Source organism: Epinephelus fuscoguttatus, linkage group LG11 (genome assembly GCF_011397635.1).
Source record: "Epinephelus fuscoguttatus linkage group LG11, E.fuscoguttatus.final_Chr_v1".
NCBI classification, from domain to species: domain Eukaryota; kingdom Metazoa; phylum Chordata; class Actinopteri; order Perciformes; family Serranidae; genus Epinephelus; species Epinephelus fuscoguttatus.
In genome coordinates, this window is record NC_064762.1 from 10,384,380 (window position 1) to 10,408,872 (window position 24,493).

The 24,493-nt window shown below is 41.6% G+C and overlaps 1 protein-coding gene across 1 annotated transcript in view; it reads left to right on the top strand.

Annotated features, from left to right (window-relative positions):
- Window positions 1-1,431: 1,431 nt before the first annotated feature.
- Window positions 1,432-24,493, top strand: part of asap2b (ArfGAP with SH3 domain, ankyrin repeat and PH domain 2b) — a 33,897-nt gene continuing 10,835 nt past the window's right edge. The window contains exons 1-14 of the mRNA XM_049590060.1: window positions 1,432-1,897; window positions 11,278-11,350; window positions 15,538-15,683; window positions 15,767-15,841; window positions 17,174-17,223; window positions 17,516-17,645; window positions 17,750-17,835; window positions 20,385-20,460; window positions 20,903-20,989; window positions 21,071-21,174; window positions 21,535-21,604; window positions 23,910-23,997; window positions 24,083-24,131; window positions 24,206-24,372. Of these exons, the coding sequence (XP_049446017.1) occupies window positions 1,772-1,897; window positions 11,278-11,350; window positions 15,538-15,683; window positions 15,767-15,841; window positions 17,174-17,223; window positions 17,516-17,645; window positions 17,750-17,835; window positions 20,385-20,460; window positions 20,903-20,989; window positions 21,071-21,174; window positions 21,535-21,604; window positions 23,910-23,997; window positions 24,083-24,131; window positions 24,206-24,372 (1,327 nt within the window). The 5' untranslated portion in view covers window positions 1,432-1,771. The remainder of the gene's footprint in view (window positions 1,898-11,277; window positions 11,351-15,537; window positions 15,684-15,766; window positions 15,842-17,173; window positions 17,224-17,515; window positions 17,646-17,749; window positions 17,836-20,384; window positions 20,461-20,902; window positions 20,990-21,070; window positions 21,175-21,534; window positions 21,605-23,909; window positions 23,998-24,082; window positions 24,132-24,205; window positions 24,373-24,493) is intronic.

A 24,493-nucleotide genomic window follows, 5' to 3' on the forward strand; every position in this document is an offset into this window, starting at 1 on the left:
GTCATGCACCTGGGTGGGATGATCCGCTGGCTGAATGAGCTGCCCATCAGCCACAGCTCGTTGTGCAGGGGGTGAGAGGGATTGTCCAGGATTGCACAGATTTTGTCCTTCACCCTCTCTCGGCCACTGTCTCCAAACTGTCCAGATCTAGTCCCACCACAGAGTGGGCTTTCCTCACAAGCTTGTTGAGCCTGTTGACCTCAACAATCTTAATTCCACCCCAGCAGCACACTACTGCAAAGAAGAGTTGAGTTAAGAGTTGAGTTTTAAAAACAGTAATAATGAGATGATCATTATCAGAGATCCAACACCCAGGTGTGTTGCAACAGTTAGCCCCGCCCCCACACCTCCAGGCAGCTGTCGAAGATTTTCTGTGTTACAGAAGATGGATCACTCACCTGTAAAAAATAAACAGCTGTGATGAGACGTCTCTGTGGAGCTGAAACAGTCAACTAGTTGATCAACAGTGAAGTACACACAATGGTGGTAACTGAGTAAATGTACCTAAGTACTTTAAAGTACAAAGTAAAGGTACTCTACCTGAGTATTTCCATTTTCTGAATTTTCTTTTTTACTGTACACATATTTCATAGGTATATTTATTTGTTTGTTTGTTTTGCTTAAGTTGCCCATGAAATAAATAAATATTGCTATAAAATATATCTTGAAATAAATTAATGAGGCAATAAATATACTCATATATTTCAGAAGATTTTTAATTTTCGTGTTTATTGCCTCGTTAATTTATGTCAGGATTTATTTTATAGCCATATTCATGTATATCAGAGGTATATTCATTTATTTATCTATTTATTTAATTGTTTATTATTTTAAGTTGCCCATGATATAAATATGGCTATAAAATATCTCTTTGAATAAATAAGTTAGGCAATAAATATATTAGGTGCGAAGAATATTCATTTATTTATTTATTTTACCCATTAAATAAATAAATGGCTATATAATATATCTTGAAACAAATTAAATGAATAAATGAGACAATAAATATATTCATATATTTCAGAAGATTTTTGATTTACGTGTTTATTGCCTTGTTTATTTATATCAGGATCTATTTTATAGCCATATTTATTTGTGTCAGCGGTTTATTTATTTATTTTTATACCTTTATTTTTTTCTTTCATATTGACTCAGCTGACATTACATTAAAAATGATGTTGCTGCATCTTTGAGTATATTCTACATGTTTACTGTAATACCTGAAACGGGGTAAATATGGTGCAGTACTGGAGTAAATGTACTTTAAATGTTACTTTTCACCGTCGCTGACGAAGGAAATGTTTTGTTTTGAAAGAAAAAGGAACTTCCTATACTGTGTAATGACTCTGTGACTGTGGGCTGTGGAAACAGCAGCAGAGTGACACCTCCCTCCGCTCCTTCCGCCCCTCCGCCCGGTGGCTCCGCCCTCTCGGTGCGGTTTCCTCAGGTGGTTCCAGCAGCAGCAGGACGGAGGAATGTGACGGGACTGTCGGTGTGCTCCGGGCCTCACTTCAGCGGGACAAATCATGGGAATAAAACCTCACAGCTTCACCCGGAGATTAATAAATGTCTGATTCAAGCCTTCAGATATGAGGAGGAGTGAGAAGCGGAGTCAAGAGAGGATCTTTGCTGGATGTTTCTGACAGTTGGGATCAGTTGAAGTCAGTCCAGGTGTGGCTGCTCTCACCTGAGCCTTCGCGTTTCTCTCATTGTACCTGCGGATTATTTAAAGTTCTGTGCATCAGGACAGTTTGAGGTGTCGGAGCTCACGATGCCGGAACTGATCAGTGTGAATGAGTTTATAGCAGAGACTAATGAGGACTACAAAGCTCCCACCACCTCCAGCTTCACCACCAGGATGTCCCACTGCAGGAACGCAGTGGCGGCTCTGGAGGAGGTAAGAGGACAACACACTCACACCCGCACACACGCACACAGGGAAATAAACTGATATGAATATATCACTTCTGTTGAGTTAATTCAAGTGTTAAAACCACTGAGCACCATAAAGAAATCTGTAATATAACCATAAATAAACACCCAGAAAATTATTATCATTATTTCTTCCCATTCTTACTCAAACCTGTTTATCACCAACGATAATGAATCTGATGATGTTTGTCTCAGGCTGCAGATTTGGTCTTTGCAGACAGACAAAATGAATTTAAAGTGTGTTTCTGTGAGTGTAACTGAAGGTGCAGTGTGTTTCTGTGAGTGTAACTGAAGGTGCAGTGTGTTTCTGTGAGTATAAATGAAGGTACAGTGTGTTTCTGTGAGTATAAATGAAGGTGCAGTGTGTTTCTGTGAGTATAACTGAAGGTGCAGTGTGTTTCTGTGAGTATAAATGAAGGTGCAGTGTGTTTCTGTGAGTATAAATGGAGATAGTGTGTTTCTGTGAGTATAAATGGAGATAGTGTGTTTCTGTGAGTATAAATGAAGGTGCAGTGTGTTTCTGTGAGTATAAATGGAGATAGTGTGTTTCTGTGAGTATAACTGAAGGTGCAGTGTGTTTCTGTGAGTATAAATGAAGGTGCAGTGTGTTTCTGTGAGTAACTGAAGGTACAGTGTGTTTCTGTGAGTATAACTGAAGGTGCAGTGTGTTTCTGTGAGTATAACTGAAGGTACAGTGTGTTTCTGTGAGTATAACTGAAGGTGCAGTGTGTTTCTGTGAGTATAACTGAAGGTGCAGTGTGTTTCTGTGAGTATAAATGGAGGTGCAGTGTGTTTCTGTGAGTATAAATGGAGGTGCAGTGTGTTTCTGTGAGTATAACTGAAGATAAGTGTGTTTCTGTGAGTATAACTGAAGGTGCAGTGTGTTTCTGTGAGTATAAATGAAGGTGCAGTGTGTTTCTGTGAGTAACTGAAGGTGCAGTGTGTTTCTGTGAGTATAACTGAAGGTACAGTGTGTTTCTGTGAGTAACTGAAGGTGCAGTGTGTTTCTGTGAGTATAACTGAAGGTACAGTGTGTTTCTGTGAGTATAACTGAAGATAAGTGTGTTTCTGTGAGTATAACTGAAGGTGCAGTGTGTTTCTGTGAGTATAACTGAAGGTACAGTGTGTTTCTGTGAGTATAAATGAAGATAAGCGTGCCTCAGTGTGTCCTCACATTTCCAGTTTGCAGTAAAAGTGTGTTTTTCAGTGAAAAGAGGAACAGAGAGAAACACTTCCTCATGGTGAAACAGCAGCTCACCGTTGAATCTTATGAACATTTTGTAATAGTTCAGATCTGCTTCTTTGTTTTGCAACACAGCGATGATGATCGAGCAGCTTTCTTAACCCAACTGATACATTAGGGAACCGGTAGTTAGAAGTTAAAGTATAAAGAGATGCAGCTAGTGAAGTTAAGACTGAGATACTCCTACTGTGTCTGTGTAGGTGGTGTTACTGCTACTGGTACTTCTGCTTTAACTTGATATATTTTAATCTGCAGATTCATCCTCGTTCGTCTGGCTGCAGGTTTCCTGCTGGTCTTTAAATATTTTCATTTTTAACTGCTTCAACTTGATAAATTTCTTGCTCCTTTCAAGGTTTGTCGTGGCATCTACTGGTGAATATTACAGATTACAACCAGCTGAAACTTCTCCTGGTTAGAATTCCTTCAGTGTGCATTGTTCAGGAGCTGAATTATCCACAGAGGTCTCTCAATCTGCAAAACACTGCATTTTTAAACAGAATGCCACATTACCTTCAAAAACCTTCTGCTGTGCCTTTTTATTTTTGCCAAGCAACCACCCCATCACCTCCCAACCTTCCCATGTAATCACTATACCATTTATTTATCTTCCAGTAATCAGCGTGTAGTTCCTGACATGTCGAGGCAGAGGGTACTGTCTGTAGCTCTGGTTGAGGGTGAGAGGCTGTCAGCAGATAAACAGAGATCTGTGTGGGTACATGAGACCCTAAAAAAGAGGGTGGATCATGGGGAGTACCACCAGTTGGTCCAGGAGCTTCTCCTCCGTGATGGACGTTTCAAGGCATATTTTAGGATGACTCAGGGGCAGTTTGACAACCTGCTGTCTATCGTCAGGCCGTATAGCTCTGGGTATCCAGCAACCACTACCACCAGTTTCTCCTCCATTGTTTACCAACTGTAAACTTGGGGAGCAGGTCCTCGTCTACAGAGATCACCATGTTGCACCGCCATGTTTCTACAGTAGCCCAGAATGGACAAACCAAACACTGACTCTAGGTAGAGACATTCATGTTTTTGTAGTCAGCAGCACCTCAGCAACTGATCAATCACTGATCTGTAACATGAATCCTCACTGCGAGACCTGTCTCACCCCATCTGATTGAGTCCAAGCAAGATCTGTCTCACCTCGTCTGATTGGATCAAAACGAGATGCGTCTCATCGGTCTAATTAAGTCCAACCCAGACCTGTCTCGTCCCGTCTCTCCCTCTGAGGCCTGTTGTAGTGTCTCTGATGAATTCTGTCCTCTTTCTGCCTCATCTCTTTTTCTTTATTGTCTTTCCACTCGTTCTTTCAGTCTGTCTTTCCGTCTCCTCGTCCTCCTCTGTTCAGTTTTAAAGCTCCTCTGTGCTTCAGAGTCATGTCCCAACACGTCTGTCTGAAGTCAGTCTGAGACGAGTTAAAGCTGCCGTTAATCATCAGCTTGTTCATTATCAGACGTTAATGTAACGACTGTAAACAGATGAGCTTGTGTGTCTGATCTCTGCTGCTGCATTTAAACAGGTTAGATATTTATTTTCTGAGGAAACCTGTTTAAACTCAGCTCTGTGTGTTCACATCCAGGTGATAATACTCAGGTGCAAAACAAAGAATAACAAAGAAGCTCTGCACACCGTGGGCTCTGAATAACTTCGCTCTCCTTTAAGGCGATGTTGCCATGTGCGAGATCTTCCTCAGTTCCTGTACATAGAAACGAGAGGGAGATTTATTAGGAGCATGTCCTGTCAACACCCCCTGTGTGACCTGCAGTAAACTCAGCACCGTAATATTTATTTCTGTTAATGATTAGAAATCATTTAGTCCACAAACTGTCTCTGGGGCTCTTTTACATTTCATGATTTTTTTGGAGTGATTGAGAGGTCTGGAACCAGGCTGGGAGTTTTTAGGTGTCACTGAGGAAGTTGAGAACTCTTGACTGTTTCTCAGGAAGTTTCAGGGCCCCGAAATTGTTTTCTAAAAACTTTGAAGGGTTGTATGGTTCTTAAAAAGAAGCAACAAAAACACTAACAGACTCCACAAATCCATTCAGAAGCTCCACCATCCACAGTCAGACACACACGGCTGATTATTTACTGCTGAATTACAGCTCACAACTCGCACCAACCCAAACATCCTGGTGCAGACTATTTACTGGAGTTCACCAGCCTGTCGCTCATCAGGCATCTGAAGAGAATTACAAGCACGGTAGTTCTCGGCTTTCAGTGTCTGACAGTCCACCAGGAACATTTACACATCACGTCTCGTCAATGAAAATGAGACAGATTTCGTCGTAGTTTATATCATCAAGATCTATTTTTAGCTTGTCATCATCTCATTTTCATCATGGGAAAAAGTCATTGATAAAACACATTAAGAAAAACATACTTGAAATATGACTTAAATTTATTCAAATTACTCTTAAAAGCACAACACTTAAATAAATCTATTCTATTAAAAGTATCCTGATAGTTTATTAATATCATGAGTGTTCTCTCTCTGGCTGACACACACCATGTTACGCTGCAGCTCTGTTGGTTATTTCTGACAGTAACGTGTTCATTCTGTCTGATGATGCGTGTGACTGTATTTATATAACAGATTATCTACAGAGATCGAAACAGAAACTAGATAACATCACTGGACTGACTGAATGTTTAAATTAGAATCAGTAGAGCAGGCGCAGCTCAGCAACAGGAAGTTACGTCCTGTAGTTTATCTGCAGCTGCAGCACAGACACAAACAGTTTTTATGAACTTTGTTTATTTATTTGTTTACACACAAACTGACAGTAGTGTTAGAGCACTTGTCAATGACGGTGTGATGTAATGGCAGTGCAGTACCAAAGAAAACCAACAAGCACAGTCTTTAACTTTGCAGCTGCTGAGGCTCATGGGAACTGTAGTATGATTAGTGTTCTTATGACACAGTAATGCTGAGTTCACAGATGTACATTATTATCAGTTTGATGTGCTGATGGCGCTATAGAGCTGTTATGGAGTTCCTTTTTTACATGTTTACACAGAATCAAACAACAGCAGCATCATGTCACTGCAGTGTGATGTCAGACAGCATGATGACATCACAGAATCAAAAGCGGCGTGACATGTAACACAACAGCGTTGGCCTCTAGTGTGACATATAACATACGTGTCAGCAGCTCTTTATAAACAATAACAATCATTTAGCGTCCCTGTTATATGGCGGCTGATCTCATCCTCTGCTCGGAGGGTAAGGAGCTCCTGGACCTCACTGTTTGAGTTAGCTGCTAACTGCTAGCAGCTAATTTTTAAATCTCCTGTGGTTTGTTGGTTTGTTTGTTTTATTAAGATCCTCATTAGCTTTTGCGTAGCAGAAGCTATTCTTCCTGGGGTCTTCATAATTCTTCATGCGACAATAAAAAGCACGCACACATATCACAAAAACAACGAGACGGTACACACATCTAAACAAAAACACAACAAAACAGTACAAAAACACACAATACAAGCTTCAATACTGAATCATCACATCCAATGAATGTTGTCGTCACACTACAAAATACCCTGACCCTTAATGAGAAATACTAATCCTTTGATAGGAACATTTCGAATTCACCTCCATGTCTACAAGCAGATATGCATACAGAGAACATATCAGTTATCATACACTAACAACAAAAACATTTCATATCATCTATTCAAAACAATCAGCACAATCGGGGAAAAAAAATCAGTTACTAAAGTCTTTGTTAAATAATATTCTTTAAGTTTAATTTTAAAGCTATGAATATTTTCCTGTTTTGTTATGGAAATTAGGAGTGAATTCCAGTCTTTCATAGCTCTATACATTACTGTAGAGATGTCTTTGAATTGGGTAAGGTAAAATAACCACGACCTGCATACCTCGTTGAATAACTGTGTTTCTGAACTAAAGGATAACTTTTTGTAGAAAATAAGTGGAATCTTAGTTGTGATTACATGTCCTATAAAAACCATCAACAAATACAATAATCTGTTTTTTACATCAAGCCAAGACAGACACTTGTGCATTTTTATGACATTTGTGCTGAACCCACAGGAAAGAGCAACACATGCTGCTTTATTTTGAACTAGTTGCAGTTTTCTGATATTTCCTAGTGATGCATTGGACCAACACTTTATCATTGTTTGCAATTTGTATGATAGCTTCCTTGGCTTGATACTTCAGTAATCTCACAATCATGGGCCCAGGACCAGATCCTTTACCGGTAGCCGGGCCAACTCTGTGCGCCATCTCCACATCAAGTTGGCACGGCAACTGTTTATTCCCTTGAAAGATCTCCTTCAGGAGCGCAGACATGTATTCCGTTGGATTATCCTTTGACACATCCTTGTTTAGGCCGAAGACTCTTATGTTCAATCTTCAGCTGTAGCTCTCCAACTTTTCAGTTTTCTCCCTTAGTTCTTTATTTTCTCACCGCATTCTTTCTGTCACGCCCCACACACCTTTTCCAGCCCATTCACTTGGTCAAGCGCTCCGGACAGCGACTGCTCCATACCAATTACTTCATCTTTACACTGCTTTACATCTTTTTTTAAGGCGTCCAGCTGTGGCTGCAGTTCATTCATTATTTCTTTCAGCTCCTCTCGCATAATAGAGCAGACCATAGCGGCAATCTCTTTCTTCTCCATTTCGTCTCCCACAGGTGAAGCAGGTGAGCCAGGTGAAACAGATGGTGAGGAGTTTGGCGTCTGCTTTTTCTTTCTAGTCGGGGACATCAAACTTCAGAATTACCCTAATTTCAATCCAGCCTCTTCAGTGTCCGAAGAGGTTACAGGACGGTTCATTCAAAAAAAATTCACAGTAAAACTTGCTTTTAACCGTAATATCTTAGGAGTTTGGTGTTCTCAACAGTCAAACACTCCTCACGTGCCGCCGGACATGACGACACGACGTGCAATTGTCCAAAAAGTGCGGTGGGTTTCACACATAACTTGTTTTCTCCGTGCAGGAACGTCTTCTTTTGGCATATTTCTGGACATTTTTCAGCTTTATTGCTTAGTTTAAAACATTTGTTAGAAAAAACAAACAGAAAACATACAATATGTAGAACCTACACAGAAGAAAAACAAACATTCAGCTGGGTCATATTTCACTTATTGCAGTAAACAATAAACTTGCTCTTACAGTCGGAGTAAGAATAAAGATATGGAAACAAAAATAGAGCAGATTCAGTGGGTCATTATTCAGGGATAGCGTGAAAAGTTTTCTTCACATAGGCAAAGAACAGCCCCCACGTCTTTTTAAATTTCCTGGGAGAGCCTCTAGGTGTATATCAGATTGTCTCAGGCTATAAATGACTGAGAGTCTCTTTTATCCACAAAGTGTGTGGTAAGTTATACTTTATATTTCCATCCTCTGAGAGTGGTTATAAATCTTTTTCTTCTTGTGTTCAGCTCTGAGACAGAAACATTAAAAACCTGCATCATGTTTTTTATTTGTTGGTCGACCCTACGTTTAAATAACTGCTGTGACTTCAGACTGTTTTCAGACTGAGCATCACATGATTAAAGGAACTCAGTGTGTGTTTGTTCCCTTTGAGTCAAACAGTAACTGAGCGTCTGCGTGTTTCACACTCTGAGTCACTGAGCTGACACTCAGCTGACTCCACTGCAGAATGTGTAGAGGGAAGTGGGCGGGGCTTAACCTGCTGACAGCGTGCAGGGTGAAGTGGGCGAGGCGTCATGTGTGTCAGGAGTCAGTGTTCCTGTTTCCCGCCAGGTGACTTGAAACAGGTCCCTCGATGAGTTTTACAGAACTTGATGAATTCAGCTGCTGTGTTTCAGCATGTTGTTTCCGTCTGCTCAGACAGAGTCTGCGGCCGCTGAGGCTCATGGGAACTGTAGTTTGATTAGTGTTCTTATGACACAGTAATGCTGAGTTCACAGTGATGTACATCATCGTTGGTTTGATGTGCAGACTGTAACGTCTTCATGGGTGTTATCCTCCATTCTTAAGATCTTCGTACGCACAGAGCCGCTACGACGTCCCTTCTTTACACCGCATTTGTATTTTTACACAGAACCAAATGACGCCGGCATCATGTGGCTCCAGTTTGTGATGTCGGACAGCATAATGACATCACGGAATCAAAAGTGAGGAGACATTTTATTTTTCACTCCCGTCGGCTAAGTGATGGTAGCCTCATAGGACAAAAAGCCTTACGCAGACAGCAGAGTTTTTCAGGAGTATCTAGCGACGAGGTGAATATTTATTTAGGAATCTAAACCATGTTACGATATGTTATAGCTTACCAGTGAGATATAGGTTATCTGTGAGATATTTGTTAGGAGTGTTTTATTTCTAATTGTTTTGGTAACACGAGCAAACATTAGCACAGTAATGCTAAAATAACACGTTTTATGTGATAGTCACGGCACAGTGCGGCAAATATAGGTTGGTACGATTATAATATATGCGTTTCCAGAGTGTTCTTCCACAGGACACAGGGAGATGAGGAAGAGAGAGAGGGAGAGAAGGAAGACCAGGAGAGGAAGGGGGCGAGGGCGTACAGGCGGTGCAGGAACGGCCAGGCGAAGAGGTGTGTCTATTGACCCAGAGGGAAGAGGAGGAGGAGAGGGTGGCAGCCTTCGCAGCAGCGCGAGAGGAATCAACAGATTAGGCTGTAGGCTAGGCTAACCATTTAGCTGTAGCTCTGGGATAACGTTAGCCAAGGCTAGGATAACATTAGCACTTAAACCTAGCCGTCACTCAGACTTAGACAAGAGAGAAAAGTAGTTGCAAATATGAAGCCAAAACTATTTTAAAATATCAGATTGAATTACCTGTCTAGCAGAAAGCAGGCAACCTCCGCATCCTTCGTGAATCCTTCTCCTTCAGGATTTCTTTCCACCTGGAATAAGCAACGCCGATATTCACTCGCGTTTTGTCCCGAAGCAGGAAGGCAGCCTCCAGCAGACCGCGCCCTGCCTGTGTTTATATAGAGAAATCATTCTAAGCCTATGAGAACGTTTCCATTTGTATGTGAATTGCATTACACTTTAGCAAATATATATTTATGAAAGCAATAGTTGATATTTGCTAATAAACAACCACGTAAATTACACATTGTAACATTGTCATCTGAGACGAGGCTGATCCCTGACACAGGAGAAGTTTAGATGTTAAAGAAATGACAGCAGTTCAAACTATTTTATATATTATATTATTACATATGAATAAATCCTTTAAAATTTCACCCCAGAAATGAAGTCAGTGTGTTGATGAGCTGTAATTTTTTGTGGTAGGACCTGATGAGTGTCAGATGTCAGGAGTTTGTGGATGTCGACTGTCAGCTGACTGCTCTCTGAGGTTCGACCCTGTTTGTCACCTGTGATGTGAACATGAAGTGTTTTTACATGTTTTACAATTGGTGTACTTCTCCTTTATTTTCTTTGTATTTATGTGTTTTTTTACCTCACACATTCATTTATATCAGTGTGTACGTGTCATATTAACTGAGGCGGAGGTTCACTGTACAGACCTGGAACTTTTTTAAGGACAAATGTTTCACTTCTGTTTGTTGACACACTGAATCAAATCAGGTTTTAGACCCTGCTCACCATTTTACAGGTCGTCGTCATCATCATCATCATCATCATCATCAGTTTGTATTAAAATCAGCTGGTTGCATTTCAGTTCTCAAATGTCAGATTGTCTTTGAATACATCACAAAGAAGAAAATAAAGAAAGTTCAAACACTTTATTTGACACAGTTCAGACACACACACACGTTCAGTTTTACATGATCAGTTTTTACTTTAATGAAAAATAAAGTTGAGTGAAGTTTTTCAGAGACTGAAGAGAAACCAGCTGCTGCCTGGAGACAGGAAGTGAATCTGAACAGTGAAGGATGAGTGTGAATGTTGTGTAAAGTCTCAGGTGTTATTCTTTACATTTCACTTTAAAACCTGCAGCAGCATTAGAAATAACATGTGTTCATCCCTGCACAGAGACACAGACACTCTGCAGGATCAGACTTAGAAACGAGACAAACAGAAACTGTGTCGAGCTGTAAACGTTCTTCGGAGGGTTTCCGGCTGCGGCGTCTGGTCTCTGTGTGGTCCTGACTCTGTTTGTCCTCCCTCAGGTTCTGGACGTGGACAGATCGGTCCTCTATAAGATCAAGAAGTCGGTGAAGGCCATCAACACGTCAGGTCTGGGTGAGTGACACAGTTTCACCTCCGTCTGACCAAAAATACCAACAGAGATTCGCTGTGTCTGCCACTTCCTGTCCACTCAGACACAAACCGTCCATTAATGTCATATTATATGTTTCATCATAACTTCAGGTCTCACCTCATGATCATGACTGAAACATTAGACTCTCTGCTGACATCACTCACAGTATGATGGGAACTGTGGTCCCTAAATTCAGAACATGTTGATTCCAAATAGAAATAAGAAAAATAATAAATGACAAAAACCATGAAAATTAGATTTTATTTTTTTGCACAGTTGTCACAGTTTTGCATACATCAGTTTTTGCTGTGACAGTACTGCAATAAACAATAATCTTTGTTAGGACAAATTCACATACAGCCAGCAGCCTTGCACACAAGTATGCAGAGACAGTCTGAGGCCTAAGTGCCGCTCACATCGGCTGAGACAGGTGTGTCGGGGCTCAGAAACACTGCACCGCAACTGACTCCAGACTCACAACCCTCTCAGGGCACACTGCACCACATGTTAGACCGGGTCTGAGTTCTGTTCACTTTAAGTCCTTAGTGCGGTTCACTGAACCTGTGACCTGTGAACACAAAGCGTTCCAGGGTCACTTTGCTCTCTGCTGTTGTATTCAGCCCTCTGGATCACATGCTGTTGACCTGGGACACTTAAAAAAAACAGACACCACGTTGACCTGTAACGCTTGTACACAGGATGAGGAGTAGTTTGGTCCACAGAAGATTCTGCACGTCTCCAGATGTGGAACATAGAAAACATCAAACAGAAACACGCTGAGGTTTTCATCCAGTTTTAAGTTCATCTGAAAGCGAGGGGCTTCATAGCCACACTGCAGCACCACGTCAAAGTAAAACCAAAGCTATGTCAGTATTGTAGATAGTGTGACCAGAAAGAGAACTGAGTCCTTTTTCAAATGAACTGACTGTGAACAGAAAAAGAACTGAGTGCCTTTTCTGTTGGTCCACTTCTTGGTGCACTTTCAGAGGACTGAATTTGGTTTGTTTAAAAAGGACGACATGTGAAAACACCCTAAGTCTACGTCTGAACACCTGGTCCAGTGTGGCTTGATGAGGCTGACTGCCAGCGTTAGCATCAGAGGCGGTGCTAGCTCGGACCTCATTGTGTTGAGGTGATATTTCAGGCTGAAGTGCTGCAATGGTTCGAACAGAAACTGCAGAGAACGCTGCTCCTATCAATGTAAGTGTTCCACTCATGGGGCCAAGCTGTGTCGTCTCGTCTGCCTCCATCATGTGACAAAGACACTGTGGCCTTCAGTGACCCACAGGGTCAAAGGCCACCACAGAGCGTCATTAAAAAAGTGTTCATTTTTTTACATGCTATTTTTTTGTGATTAATTACTGATATTAACAGGTTATTTTGACAGTCCTATCGATAACTTTTTTTCTCCTAGATATTGTGATGATACCATTATTGTTATATTGAAATCTTTTGGCCGTGAAAATTGTGAAGTGAAAATCTGTTATCGTGCAGCTCTGTTATATCTACAGAGATGTAAGCAGATACAATAGGTGAAGATAAATAGGGGTAAGTTAAAAAAAAAAGTAAAGTGTACAGTAATTAGGCCTGTAAACAAAGGGGAGTGAAAATAGTTAGCTAACGAATCAACAGTTACAGTTGAACACTGACAGATGGACGTTATAAAAATATTGTACTATCTTCCTTTTATTTAATGAATATTTATACTACTTCCTGTTGAGTTGATGATGAAGATGAGCTGTGAGGAAACATCACAACTTGTGTCACAGTTTAACTTTGGCCTGACAAACGGGCGCTGACGCTGCTGAGACAAAAAAAATAAAAATAAAAATCAGGTCATTGAAAACGTCCTGGAGACTGATGTGCTGGGGGTAGAAGTGCATTCAGTTCGTCGGTGTGAGTGTGGTGGGTCTGTGTTCAGACAGGTGGAGTCTCACCTCTAAACATTCCTGTCATACTGCCGTCCAGTCCCAGCATGCCGAGGGAGAGACGCCCGCCTCCACGACTTCTCCGTCCGTCTGCTGACTCAGAAACAGAAACACAACCAAACTGCAGAGTTTTAAATTAATTTTAAATTTTTTTTTAGATAAAATAAAACTGAAATAAATTCTGTTGACAGAATAAAACATTTCATTTCTCGAACAAACATGTCTGAACATTAAAGGAATAATTCACCAAAAAACTATATAAATTCTATAATATAGAAAAAATATATAAAATGAAATAAAATAAAATATAGCACCACCTCCTGAACCTCTCTGTGGTCCTAGAAAAGCCCTTCTATCAAATGATGTTGATAATAATATAATATAATATAATCAGTGTTTAATTTGTAAAATTAGAAGTAGGGGAACGCTTTGGGCCTCTGAGAGAGCAGTGTTCCCCCACTCCCAAAAGTGGGGGAACACTTTTTTAAGCGGCACCTGAGCCGCCTCACTGCGCATCTCCGAATGGAATGGTTGTGACATCTAGTGTTGTCACGGTACCAAAATTGGGACCCACGGTACGATACCAGTGAAAGTATCACAGTTCTGAGTAGTATCACGATACCACAGCAAAAATGAGGCAGATGTGCCTTTTGTCATTTATAAAAAGATAAATCACTTTTCTATAATACATCAATGATATTTCAATGGAATAAATTACTTACTGACTTATTCATACTTCAAAAACAGCATCAGTAAGTGATTAACATAGGGGGGATCAAAATAAAATAAATAAATAAAATAAAAATCAACCAGCCACCCTCCTCCCCTGACAAGTAAAGAACAGTCCCTTCATAAGTAAAAAACAGTCCCTAAAGTGCGGTGAAGTTTGTGGGCCGTTACCTACCAGACAGAGAGAAATGTGAACGGCTCGTTTCTCCTCTGACACGCCACATACCTGTGTGCCACCATGGCTCGGTTGTCCAGGTACTACTGGGCAGTCATGACAACAACGAAAGAGGAAATTAGGCTACTGGACCTGGAGTCGGACTTCTCTGTCGCCAGTAAGCCGTTATCTTGCGCCGCGAAGCCACCGTAGGCTATTTGACCGCCGTATTCCTGTCTGTGACCCCCGTTCAACCCACAACTGGCAGGATTCGCCTCTCGTTTCTGCTGCTGGTTGAAATCTGTACTCGCACAGCGTGCTGAATGATTTATTTTGCTGGCACAAAACTGTTTTTAGTCGCAAATGCGAGTAAAATGCTCGCACGTAGAGCTCTGTGGAAAACAAATCACTGCCGACAAGTAAAAAGAAATAAATAATAACTTTCACTGCTCAAAGATACTCACATGTCTGGAAAACAAACCACTACAGCAGCATATTGAGTGCCAGGTGGCCAGCGCGCACTGTTACTGACCAGCGCGCGCCGTTATTGGACGGCACATGGACACTCACCCTCTTGCGATTGGACTTTGAACTTATCCCTCAGTAGTGGTACGTGAGGCACCGTAGTACTACGGTACTCCACCCTGCAACACTAGTGACGTCAGCCAATACTGTATGTAGTTTTTAGATGTGAAAAGTTCTAGCCCCATGCAAATCAGTTCCGGAACGCACCAGGGCCTTTTCTGAAAAGATCCTGGTGCGTTCCAGTACGTTCCGGCTCAAATTAAGCACTGATTATAATATAATATAATAAAGGGAGAGCAGAGCAAACAGGCTCAAATGACGGCCAACAGATTCCTTCACAGGATGAGTCTCCACTTTGTTTAACAAAAGTCTAATAAATTTGGATCAAAGTCAGGATCACATTACATGACGATTTCAGAATCCTTTTTTTCTTTGGTCCACTCAGATATCTGGAATCCGATCAGATAACACCTGAACACCTGGGCCAGGTCTATAACTGGTCTATAACTGGTCTATAGTGGGTCTCTAAGGGTTAAACTTGAGACGGCTTGCTCCCAGTAAATGTTTTATTCCTTATATTGAATGACCTCCTTCAGATTAAAGCTGTAAATTTGTCTTTTTAAGGAAAAGGATAACCAGCCTGTTTGAAGAACAATAAGTTGCTGAACATCTGACGTAGTTTTCAACTCACCTGTTTACGTCACCAGCTCAACACAAGTCCTTAAATTCAGCAATGCCTTTCAGTGGCTCCATGTGACCACCTCTAAAAAGAAATCTGGGAGCGTCACTGTTTGCTGTACCTAATATTCAGTGTGTTTCCTGTGTGTTTCAGCTCACGTGGAGAATGAGGAGCAGTACATTCAGTCCTTGGAGAAGTTCGGAGACAACTGTGTCTGCAGGGAGGACGCCGACGTCGGCTCCGCCTTCCTCAAGTTCGCCGTTTTCACCAAAGAGCTGACGGCACTCTTCAAGAACCTGGTGAGTTCAGAGTAAAATAAAAACACACAGTTTTCCTCTGTGACTGTGAGAGAAGACGCTCTAACAACACTTCCTGTTTGCAGATGCAGAACATGAACAACATCATCACGTTTCCTCTGGACAGTCTGCTGAAGGGCGACCTGAAGGGCGTCAAAGGGGTTTGTGTCCATCTTCTAATGAACACACTAACGAATACACAGTCTCAGTTGTTGAGTCAGGGGCCGCAGACAAGGCCGGCCCAAGTCAGCACAGGCGCCATCGTTTCCAGGGGGCGCCACTAATGGGGGAAGGAAAAAAATCTAAATATCAGAACACATCGACACATTTCTCCTTCAAACAGCTGATTTATTCAAGTTTCTCACCGAAAGCTACATTTTACAGGATTACACTGAACACATCGTATGAATACTATAATTTACCTTCGCACGATGATCATTTCTACTGAACAGAGCCTGAACGCCTCATAATATAAATAGACAACCTCTGTGAGCTATTGGTTGTGTCCCCCAGCTGCTTAGAGGTGACGGTAACTAGCTGCTAACTGCTAACAGCTAACAGCTAACCTAACAGGCTCTCCTCCTGCTGATCCTCTCAGTAGTGTCATGGTAGTTGAGTCGTTTTGACATGGTAACAATACAGCGTGTTTCGGGTTCACATGATGTCAGCTAACTCCGCCCATCTCCCCGAGAGAGTGAGTAAAGTGTAACGAGTCGTAGAGGGGGGGCCGGGGGTTATAGAGAGGCACCGGGGAGACATGACCTTTATTTCACGTTGAGTATTGGTTTGAAAAGCAATTTGGCGTCTGTCTCTGCTCACACTGGGCAGCTGGTGAACCTGAATCTGACAAAGACCTGGAGGGAGACGATGTGATTTTACACCAGAGTAGCTCACTTGTACAGTGGGTCATTGCCTAAATTAGACTGGCTGCATTGAGATGTTTTAATAGTGATGTAATTTGACATCAGAGACAACTCATACCAGGACTGAGGGCAAACACTGTCATTTTCTGTCTGTCCATGAAGACAGGTCAGGTCAATGTGTGTGCGGCTTCTACAAGGGAGGTTAAAGACGGACATTTTATGCTTTTAATCGAGAATTGAAGCCACGACTAAAATATATTATTATTAGGAAGAAGTATAAAACAAAAAGTCTTCTTATCTAGTCAGAGGTCAGAAGGTCAGGTGTTTGAGCTTCACTTGGGGTCGATCTGTGCACATGTCTGTGCTGCTCTCTGTATGAGCTCAGCTGTGTTATTTATTCTTCAGAATCAATGTAAAATAATAAGAATAAGACTAAAGTAGAGTCAGTTAAGATTCCAGTTTCCCTTCTGTGATTTTATCAGTTAAAAATACTCTCACAGGTTATCTGTCATCTTGACATATTTCCTGAGCGACTCACAGGTCAAAGTCCTCTTTCTGTCTGTGTTGTTATGAATGAATGCTGTGCTGTGATTGGTCAGTCTAATGATGTGACATCACTGCCTCTTTCAGGATCTGAAGAAGCCGTTTGACAAATCCTGGAAGGACTACGAGACCAAACTGTGAGAAAACACAAAAACTCCTCATCAGTTATAAAAAACTCAATGAACGAGATTTTCAAAAATTATAAAACAGAAACACGTTTTCTTCTCACGTTCCTGAACCTTCTGTCAGTTTAAATAAAGTTAGTAGAAACTGTCACAGAGGAAACAACCTGTGATCTCACTCTGACAGAAGTGACAGCGCTGCTAGTAATTAAAGTATGAGGAGTCATGGTCAGTAATGAAATCATTTCCTGGTTTTACCTGTGAGAGGATCAGAACAAGTTTGTTAATTAATTTTGAACCTTTCCAGAGCGAAGATTGAGAAGGAGAAGAGGGAGCACGCCAAGCAGCATGGGATGATTCGCACCGAGTTCAGCGGAGGAGAGATCGCCGAGGAGATGGAGAAGGAGAGACGACTCTTCCAGCTGCAGATGTGCGAGGTCAGGACGCTCAGATTTTATTTAATTTCAGTGAAAATAATTGAATATATAAAACACGTGAGGACTGAAACAGAATGAGCTGGTGATGAATCTTGTCTCCACAGTATCTCCTCAAAGTCAACGAGATCAAAGTGAAGAAAGGTGTCGACTTCCTCCAGAACCTCATCAAGTATTTCCACGCTCAGTGCAAGTATGTCTCTCTGCACAGACATCATCAATAAAAATTAAAACCACGTTTAAATCTGTCAGAAAGAACAACCAGAACTTCATCAAGAAAATGGAGAAACGTCCCTCTACAGAGCCGGAGAGACGCCATTTTAGGCGATGCATGTGCAAGAGTACCAGACTCTCAGTTTTATGTTGTACAGACGACAGAGATTTCACCACAGCTCATTTTAGGAGAGACACCACAAGGAAACATGTTCTTTGTTTAGATTATCAAACGGACGATGGATCATAGATGTTTGTTTCTGGCTGCAGCGTTAGCTTGCTTAAGAGTTATCTATTTCTGTCCGTTGATACTTTGACTTGGATTAGTGCTAAAATGGATGATCCAGAGGAGCAAGTCCGCCCGTCTGGAGGACAGGGACACAAGCCACCCATTCTAACATTAACCCTTGACAACGTATCAACAGTCAGTAAAGTTTTCCATTGACATTTTGAAGTGGAAATGGACGACTTCACAGCTAACTTCACTAGCCTGCAAGTTATGCTAGCTAACACTAGCAGCCAGAAATAAACCGCTATGATTCATTGTTCGTTAATTGCCTAAAATTTAAACAAAGAAACGGCTTCTCGCGGTGGTCGTTTTAAAATGAGCAGTGGTTGAAGTTGCTATGTTCTCTTATGATCAGGGAGTTGATACACAGATGCTAGTTAGCGCTAGCATAGCTAGTTAGTTGAAATGTTGACCTCTCCCACCACTGTGAGGTGATTGGCTGAATTAAAAACTGAAACGTTTTTGACTGACAGGGGGTTGTGAGCCTCTGATTGGCCACATTAAAAAAAATGAGATAACCCGCCCTCTGAAACTTGCACGTCTACATCTAACATCTGTGTTCACACCGGGCGCGTATAAAACAATTTGCGCAAGTGAATAAAATGTAATAAAATATATACTGAAGCTGCACTAAACATTAGAATCATGAGTTTTCTGACTGAATGAACATTGGTAAGCAAAGGCCTACCTGATCAACACAAACCATACATGATCAAACTGTTGCTGCTTACTAAAATAACATTATGAATGCTGTTATTTTACATTTACCCTACTTCAGGTGACTCCAAATGCCTTCTTATTATTGTCAGACTAGCTACTTGACATTACAAAACAAATATTTGCCACATCTGGGAAAGTCAACAGGCAACAGGCATAGGATATGTACATCTTTTTGTTCTTGAAAAAACACTGTCATTATTTTTCTTTCTTCTCTGGCTTCATGTGGCAGAAAAATCACCAGCTCAGTCATTAGACAGTTGTATATGATCACTATGGTTACCGCTACAGGCACAGGCACAGCTACCAGCTCCTCTTAGGACCCCTGTGCCTTATGGTGCTTTACATTTACATTGGAAGTCGGAACTCGGAGCTCGAACAACGTAACCTCCGAACTGAGTGCTTCCCAGTTTAAAAACTGGGACATAGAACATGGAATTCGAAAAAAAATGGACAGTTAATGAAATGAAACGAAAAACACAACGTTACGCTCATAGATGCTAGATTTCAATGCTTTTCTGACTTCAAAACTCCGACTTACAAGTACAACTGAACGCACCATTAGTTGTAGCACAAACACCGGGCTATCAGTGGATCAGCTGTGCAGTGTTATTAACCGAGAATTACATGGAAAACTCAGCAAGGATCTGCTCCAGCCTTTCCCCTTCTTGAATCGGTGTAATGTGGATTGATTCCTGACAAGGCAACTGCCGCTGCCATTTCAACTTTGTGCTGCAATGTAAGTTAGCCTAACTAACGGAACATTGATCCTCTTTTTTACCTATGTGTCGGGAGGGCAGTGGGGGGACAGATCGGGGTCACTATAAATCTCGGGAGGACATGTCCCCCCTGTCTCCATTGCCATCTGCGCGCATGCACACGAGTTACATGAATTAAGCAGCGCAAATGAAATGAGTAGCACAATTTCGTTTCGTACGCTTAATTGTGAGAGTTGAAAAATCTGAACTTAAGCGACCAATTCATGGCGCCATAGCCAATCAGCATTGAGATCCTCTGGAGACGTATGACACCGAGGACATACCGCCCAAAGTTCATTCACTGATCCAGTGATTTCACACGTGTATGACACGCGTCACATGAATGAAGCGAGTCAATACAAAATATTCTGGTGTTAAAACTCACAAGAGCAACGCAACATGGAAATTTGCATCGCGCTTGATGTAAACACAACATAAAATGGTGGCTCTCTGGCTCTGCAGGTTGATGATTGTGAGAAAATGTCCAACTTTAATAATTCTAAAGTTTTGAATGAATCTGAATCTGTAATAAATAAATACAACGTCAAACTTAATTTAATGCTAAATAAAAAATAATAGATGAAAATAATAAATAAACATATAATCAGTTCTTTTCACGGTGTTTTTCTTTAATGTCAGCAAAAAAAATAATTTTCAGAATGAGGAAATAATTTCTGACAGAGATTTGTTCTCTTTATTTATTCATTCATTTTTAGATTATAGGTAAATGTACGAATGTGTTTGGTCATTTTGTGTGCTGTTCAGTTTTTTTCAGGACGGACTGAAAGCTGTGGAGAGTCTGAAACCTTCTGTGGAGAAACTGGCGACCGACCTGACGGCGGTGAGGATGAAACGTTTAGCTCAGAGTGAACACAGAAACAGAGCTGAGTGAATTATAGTGAGGAATTAAAGGGTCATTTCATCCAACATCTCTCTTTCAACAATAACTAAATGAATGTTGGGGGGCTTTAATGTGGTGGAAGAAGTATTCAGATCCTTTAGTACATAAAAGTTTAAACACCAAACTGTTAAAATACTTCACTGTGAGCAAAAGTCCTCCATTCAAAATCAAAGATTTACCTGTGAGATGAAGTCGAGCTGCAGGGGATTGAAATACTCAAGTAAAGTACAAGGACCTTTAATTTGCACTTGACTTAATGTACTAAACATTTCAGCACTGAAAACGTGAAAATATCTGAAATGTCACGCCGTTCTTCAGACGGCAGTCATCAGTATCACGTGTAGTTATTATTAAATCCTGTCTCTTCTTCTGTGGTGTTCAGATTAAACAGACTCAGGACGGAGAGAGGAAACAGCTGACTCAGCTCCGAGACGTCCTGAAGGCGTCTCTGCAGTCTGAGCAGAAAGAGGTGAGAAACACACACATGCACACACACTCTGTGAGAACTACAAATATGGAGGCTAAAGTTTTGTTTCCTGTTTGTCTGCAGGACGCTCAGGCCAAACAGAACGCAGGTTACAGCCTCCACCAGCTGCAGGGAAACAAAGCTCACGGCACCGAACGCTCCGGAGTCCTCTACAAGAAAAGTGAGGGGTGAGTGAACTCAGTTTCCCAGCATGCATCAGGAAAACAACTTCTTGTAGAGCTCAACCACCAGCAGAGTTCAGGTTTGTTCAGATATGACAGAAGATTATTTTCTGTTCCCAGACGTATGAAAGTGATCACACAGGATACTAACCTGCGTATGCTAATTAGTGCTACTGGTTGCGACCTGAATTAGGGTTAGGGTTAGGGTGAAGTCATACAACCAGCGGGCAGTTTGTCAGAGTGTGCTGTCCGTTATATATCACGTTGTAAACTTTCAGTGATCGATCGATTCGAACATTTCAAGAATTGGTACAAAAAGATCAACATGTGTTCGTCATGTATGAATAACATGTGTGTCGTCCTCAGACTCAGGAAGGTGTGGCAGAAAAGGAAGTGCTCGGTGAAGAACGGTTTCCTGACCATCTGCCACGGCACGGTAAGACGCCACATCCTCTCCTCCTATTGGTCCTCCTGCATGAGAAGCTCCGCCCTCCCGCCTGCATGTCCATCAGCCAATTAAAAATAGTCCTCTGGGGTTTTATTTTCTGTTTCAACATTTTATTTTATTTTTTTATTTAGTTTCTTATTTTTTTTCTTTTGTTCCTTCTTTCTTTTATTTTGAAGTTTTTACATGAAGAGTCAAACGGCCAATCAGGACAGAGCAAGAAGCAGAGGAAGAGAAACAGGAGGAGGAGGAAGAGCATAAGGAAAAGGATGACAGAGACAAGGGTGGGAACAGGGAGGAGGGTTTTAACTAATTACTAATAAGTAATAATTCCTATATAACCTCTCATCTCTGCTTCAGCTCTCACAAACACAAAAATCTACTCTTACATCATTTTAACCTCATCAGTCGTTTTTAACGAGGTCTCTTTCAGGTAATCATGACCCAGTTTATCAAGATAATCCACAGAACTTGTTAGGAGCAGTTTCACGTAGGAACTATTTTCTTACTACCAAACTACACCCACCAACTGTATCACCACTCAGAGGGAAGCGTGCATCTACTGCTAGCTCACCTAGCAACCCTGAGCTAGCTAACGTTACAGCTCAGCTGAGGAGGACGCCATTAATGTTTCCATCTCGCGCTGTCTCAAACACGAGTCCCATGAGTCGATGCACACTTCCTTCTGCGCAGTGATACGGTTGGCGGCTAATAAAAACAATACTACAGCTAAATAAGAATGTTTCCGATTCAATGTGCATCAGCTTGTAGAGATTGCAGCGGTTGTGCCAGTGAACAAGAAAATAAACCAGTAGATATTTTGACGGGAAACAATCAAGGTCAAATGTTGGCGGTTCCATCTGGTTGCAATTTACCATTAAAAAGAAGAAGAAGAAGCGCTAAAATGTTGCGATTGTTATTTCCAGTAATTGAACAACAGCTGTGTTTGATTTGAGACAACACCGCAGAAATTCATGCACTAATCAAGAAAGTACACGGTGTACTGAGGTACTAAAGTGTAGTGAACAGAAGTATCTGAGACAAAGTATTAATGTTTACTAATAATTAGCTAATGTTAGCATGCTAACACGCTAAACTAAGATGGTGAACATGGTAGAAATACCTTCTAAACATCAGCATGTTAGCATTATCATTGTGATCATTTTAGCATGCTAATGTTAGCATTCAGCTTAAAGTACTGTTATGCACGAGGAGCTGTTAGCATGGCTGTAGACTCTTTTCACACCAAATGCAAATAATTCATACAAATAAATCGCATGACAATTTAAAAAGTCAAGCCTATCAGCTTCTTCTGCTGCCACTTTTACAAGTTTGTGGTCCGTCTTTTTGCCAGGCCCCCAGGGAGTGGGCCAGGTTTCAAAGTCATAGTGGCCAAACAGCGGTACTGCAATTTCTGGGGTCCGTCATGTGATGCCGTAGGGTCCAAAAATACTTTTTCCCATAGACTTTCATTGTAAAGAGGTGTCTGTAAATCAGTGGATCCATTTTATTGAGCAAAAACCCCTGTGAAATGATTCGTTCAAATTTTAGGATTTAATCCATTCAATCCGTTAACATTTGAAAAGTGTAGAAGAGCCGAAAGAATAAATAATTTTAACCCCATTCATTTTAGCAGAGCCATAAATTGCAAGTAGTCTGGTGCGCCTGCTCTGTGGCCCGATGATGTGGAAGCAGCGTCAATCGTCCAGGTGATTTCATACCACCAGAATAGAGCTTTTTTGGCATTGTGGGTCAGTGAGCAACTTTTACAGGAATGAAACTGGTCCCGCCTCTAACACTGCATTCAGGTCTCCTAATACATCCATGGTCTCTGCACTACTTAGCTGAGATGGTGACCATTGAGGGTGAGAAGTGTTTAGCTCTCCACGCTCAACTTTGTTGACTATTATGAGGACTCATAGTGCAGTTTTCTCAGTGTGAATGTTCTGATAGTTCGCCCTAAAAATAGCAAATGATAGTCGGCCGCAAATTTAGACACGAGCGGAGTCCAGCTGAGGCTGATGTGAACGTCATCAGTTCTGCGGGTGTTTAAACCAAAGTTTTAGACACATTAAGATGAACCGCCTCATCAGATACTTACTGAGACACAACTAAGAAGCTGACCTCATGGTGGCGCCAGATGAAACGTCACAATCATCTGGTTACCATGGATACCTGCACCATATGTTGTGCCAACACACCCACTGCACATGTGATTATTTTGGTTTTTATTTATCGGCTGTCAAAGACTTTCAATGTGACAGCCGCGCTCTCCTCCCTGCTTCTCGTCTCTCAGGCTAACAGACCTCCAGCCAAACTCAACCTGCTCACCTGTCAGGTGAAGAGGAATCCAGACGAGAAGAAGAGCTTCGACCTTTTCTCACGTAAGCTACAGACATCCCGTTTTCATGTGTTCATCAGTCAGGCCGTTTCCATTCTCCTGTCTGAGTCTTCTTTTGTTTCCCTCAGATGACAGGACGTATCACTTCCAAGCCGAAGACGAAGCCGAGTGTCAGATGTAAGTACGACTTCTTTGTAACCTCTGTGTGACCTCTGAGTGACCTCTGACCTGACATGTCGCTATGTGTGCAGCTGGGTGTCGGTGCTGCAGAACAGTAAAGAAGAGGCGCTGAACAAAGCGTTTAAAGGCGACCAGGACGAAGGAGAGAACAACATTGTGCAGGAGCTAACCAGAGCCATCGTAGGAGAGGTGAAGAGGATGAGTGGCAACGACAGCTGCTGCGACTGTGGAGCTTCAGGTGAGCTGCTGCTGCTGCTGCTGCTGCTGTGGAGTGTAGGGTCAGTACTGCCAAAAGAGAAAAGTTGAAAGCGACCTTCTCTCTTGCTGACTTGTTCACCTGTCTCTGATTACATCTGAAG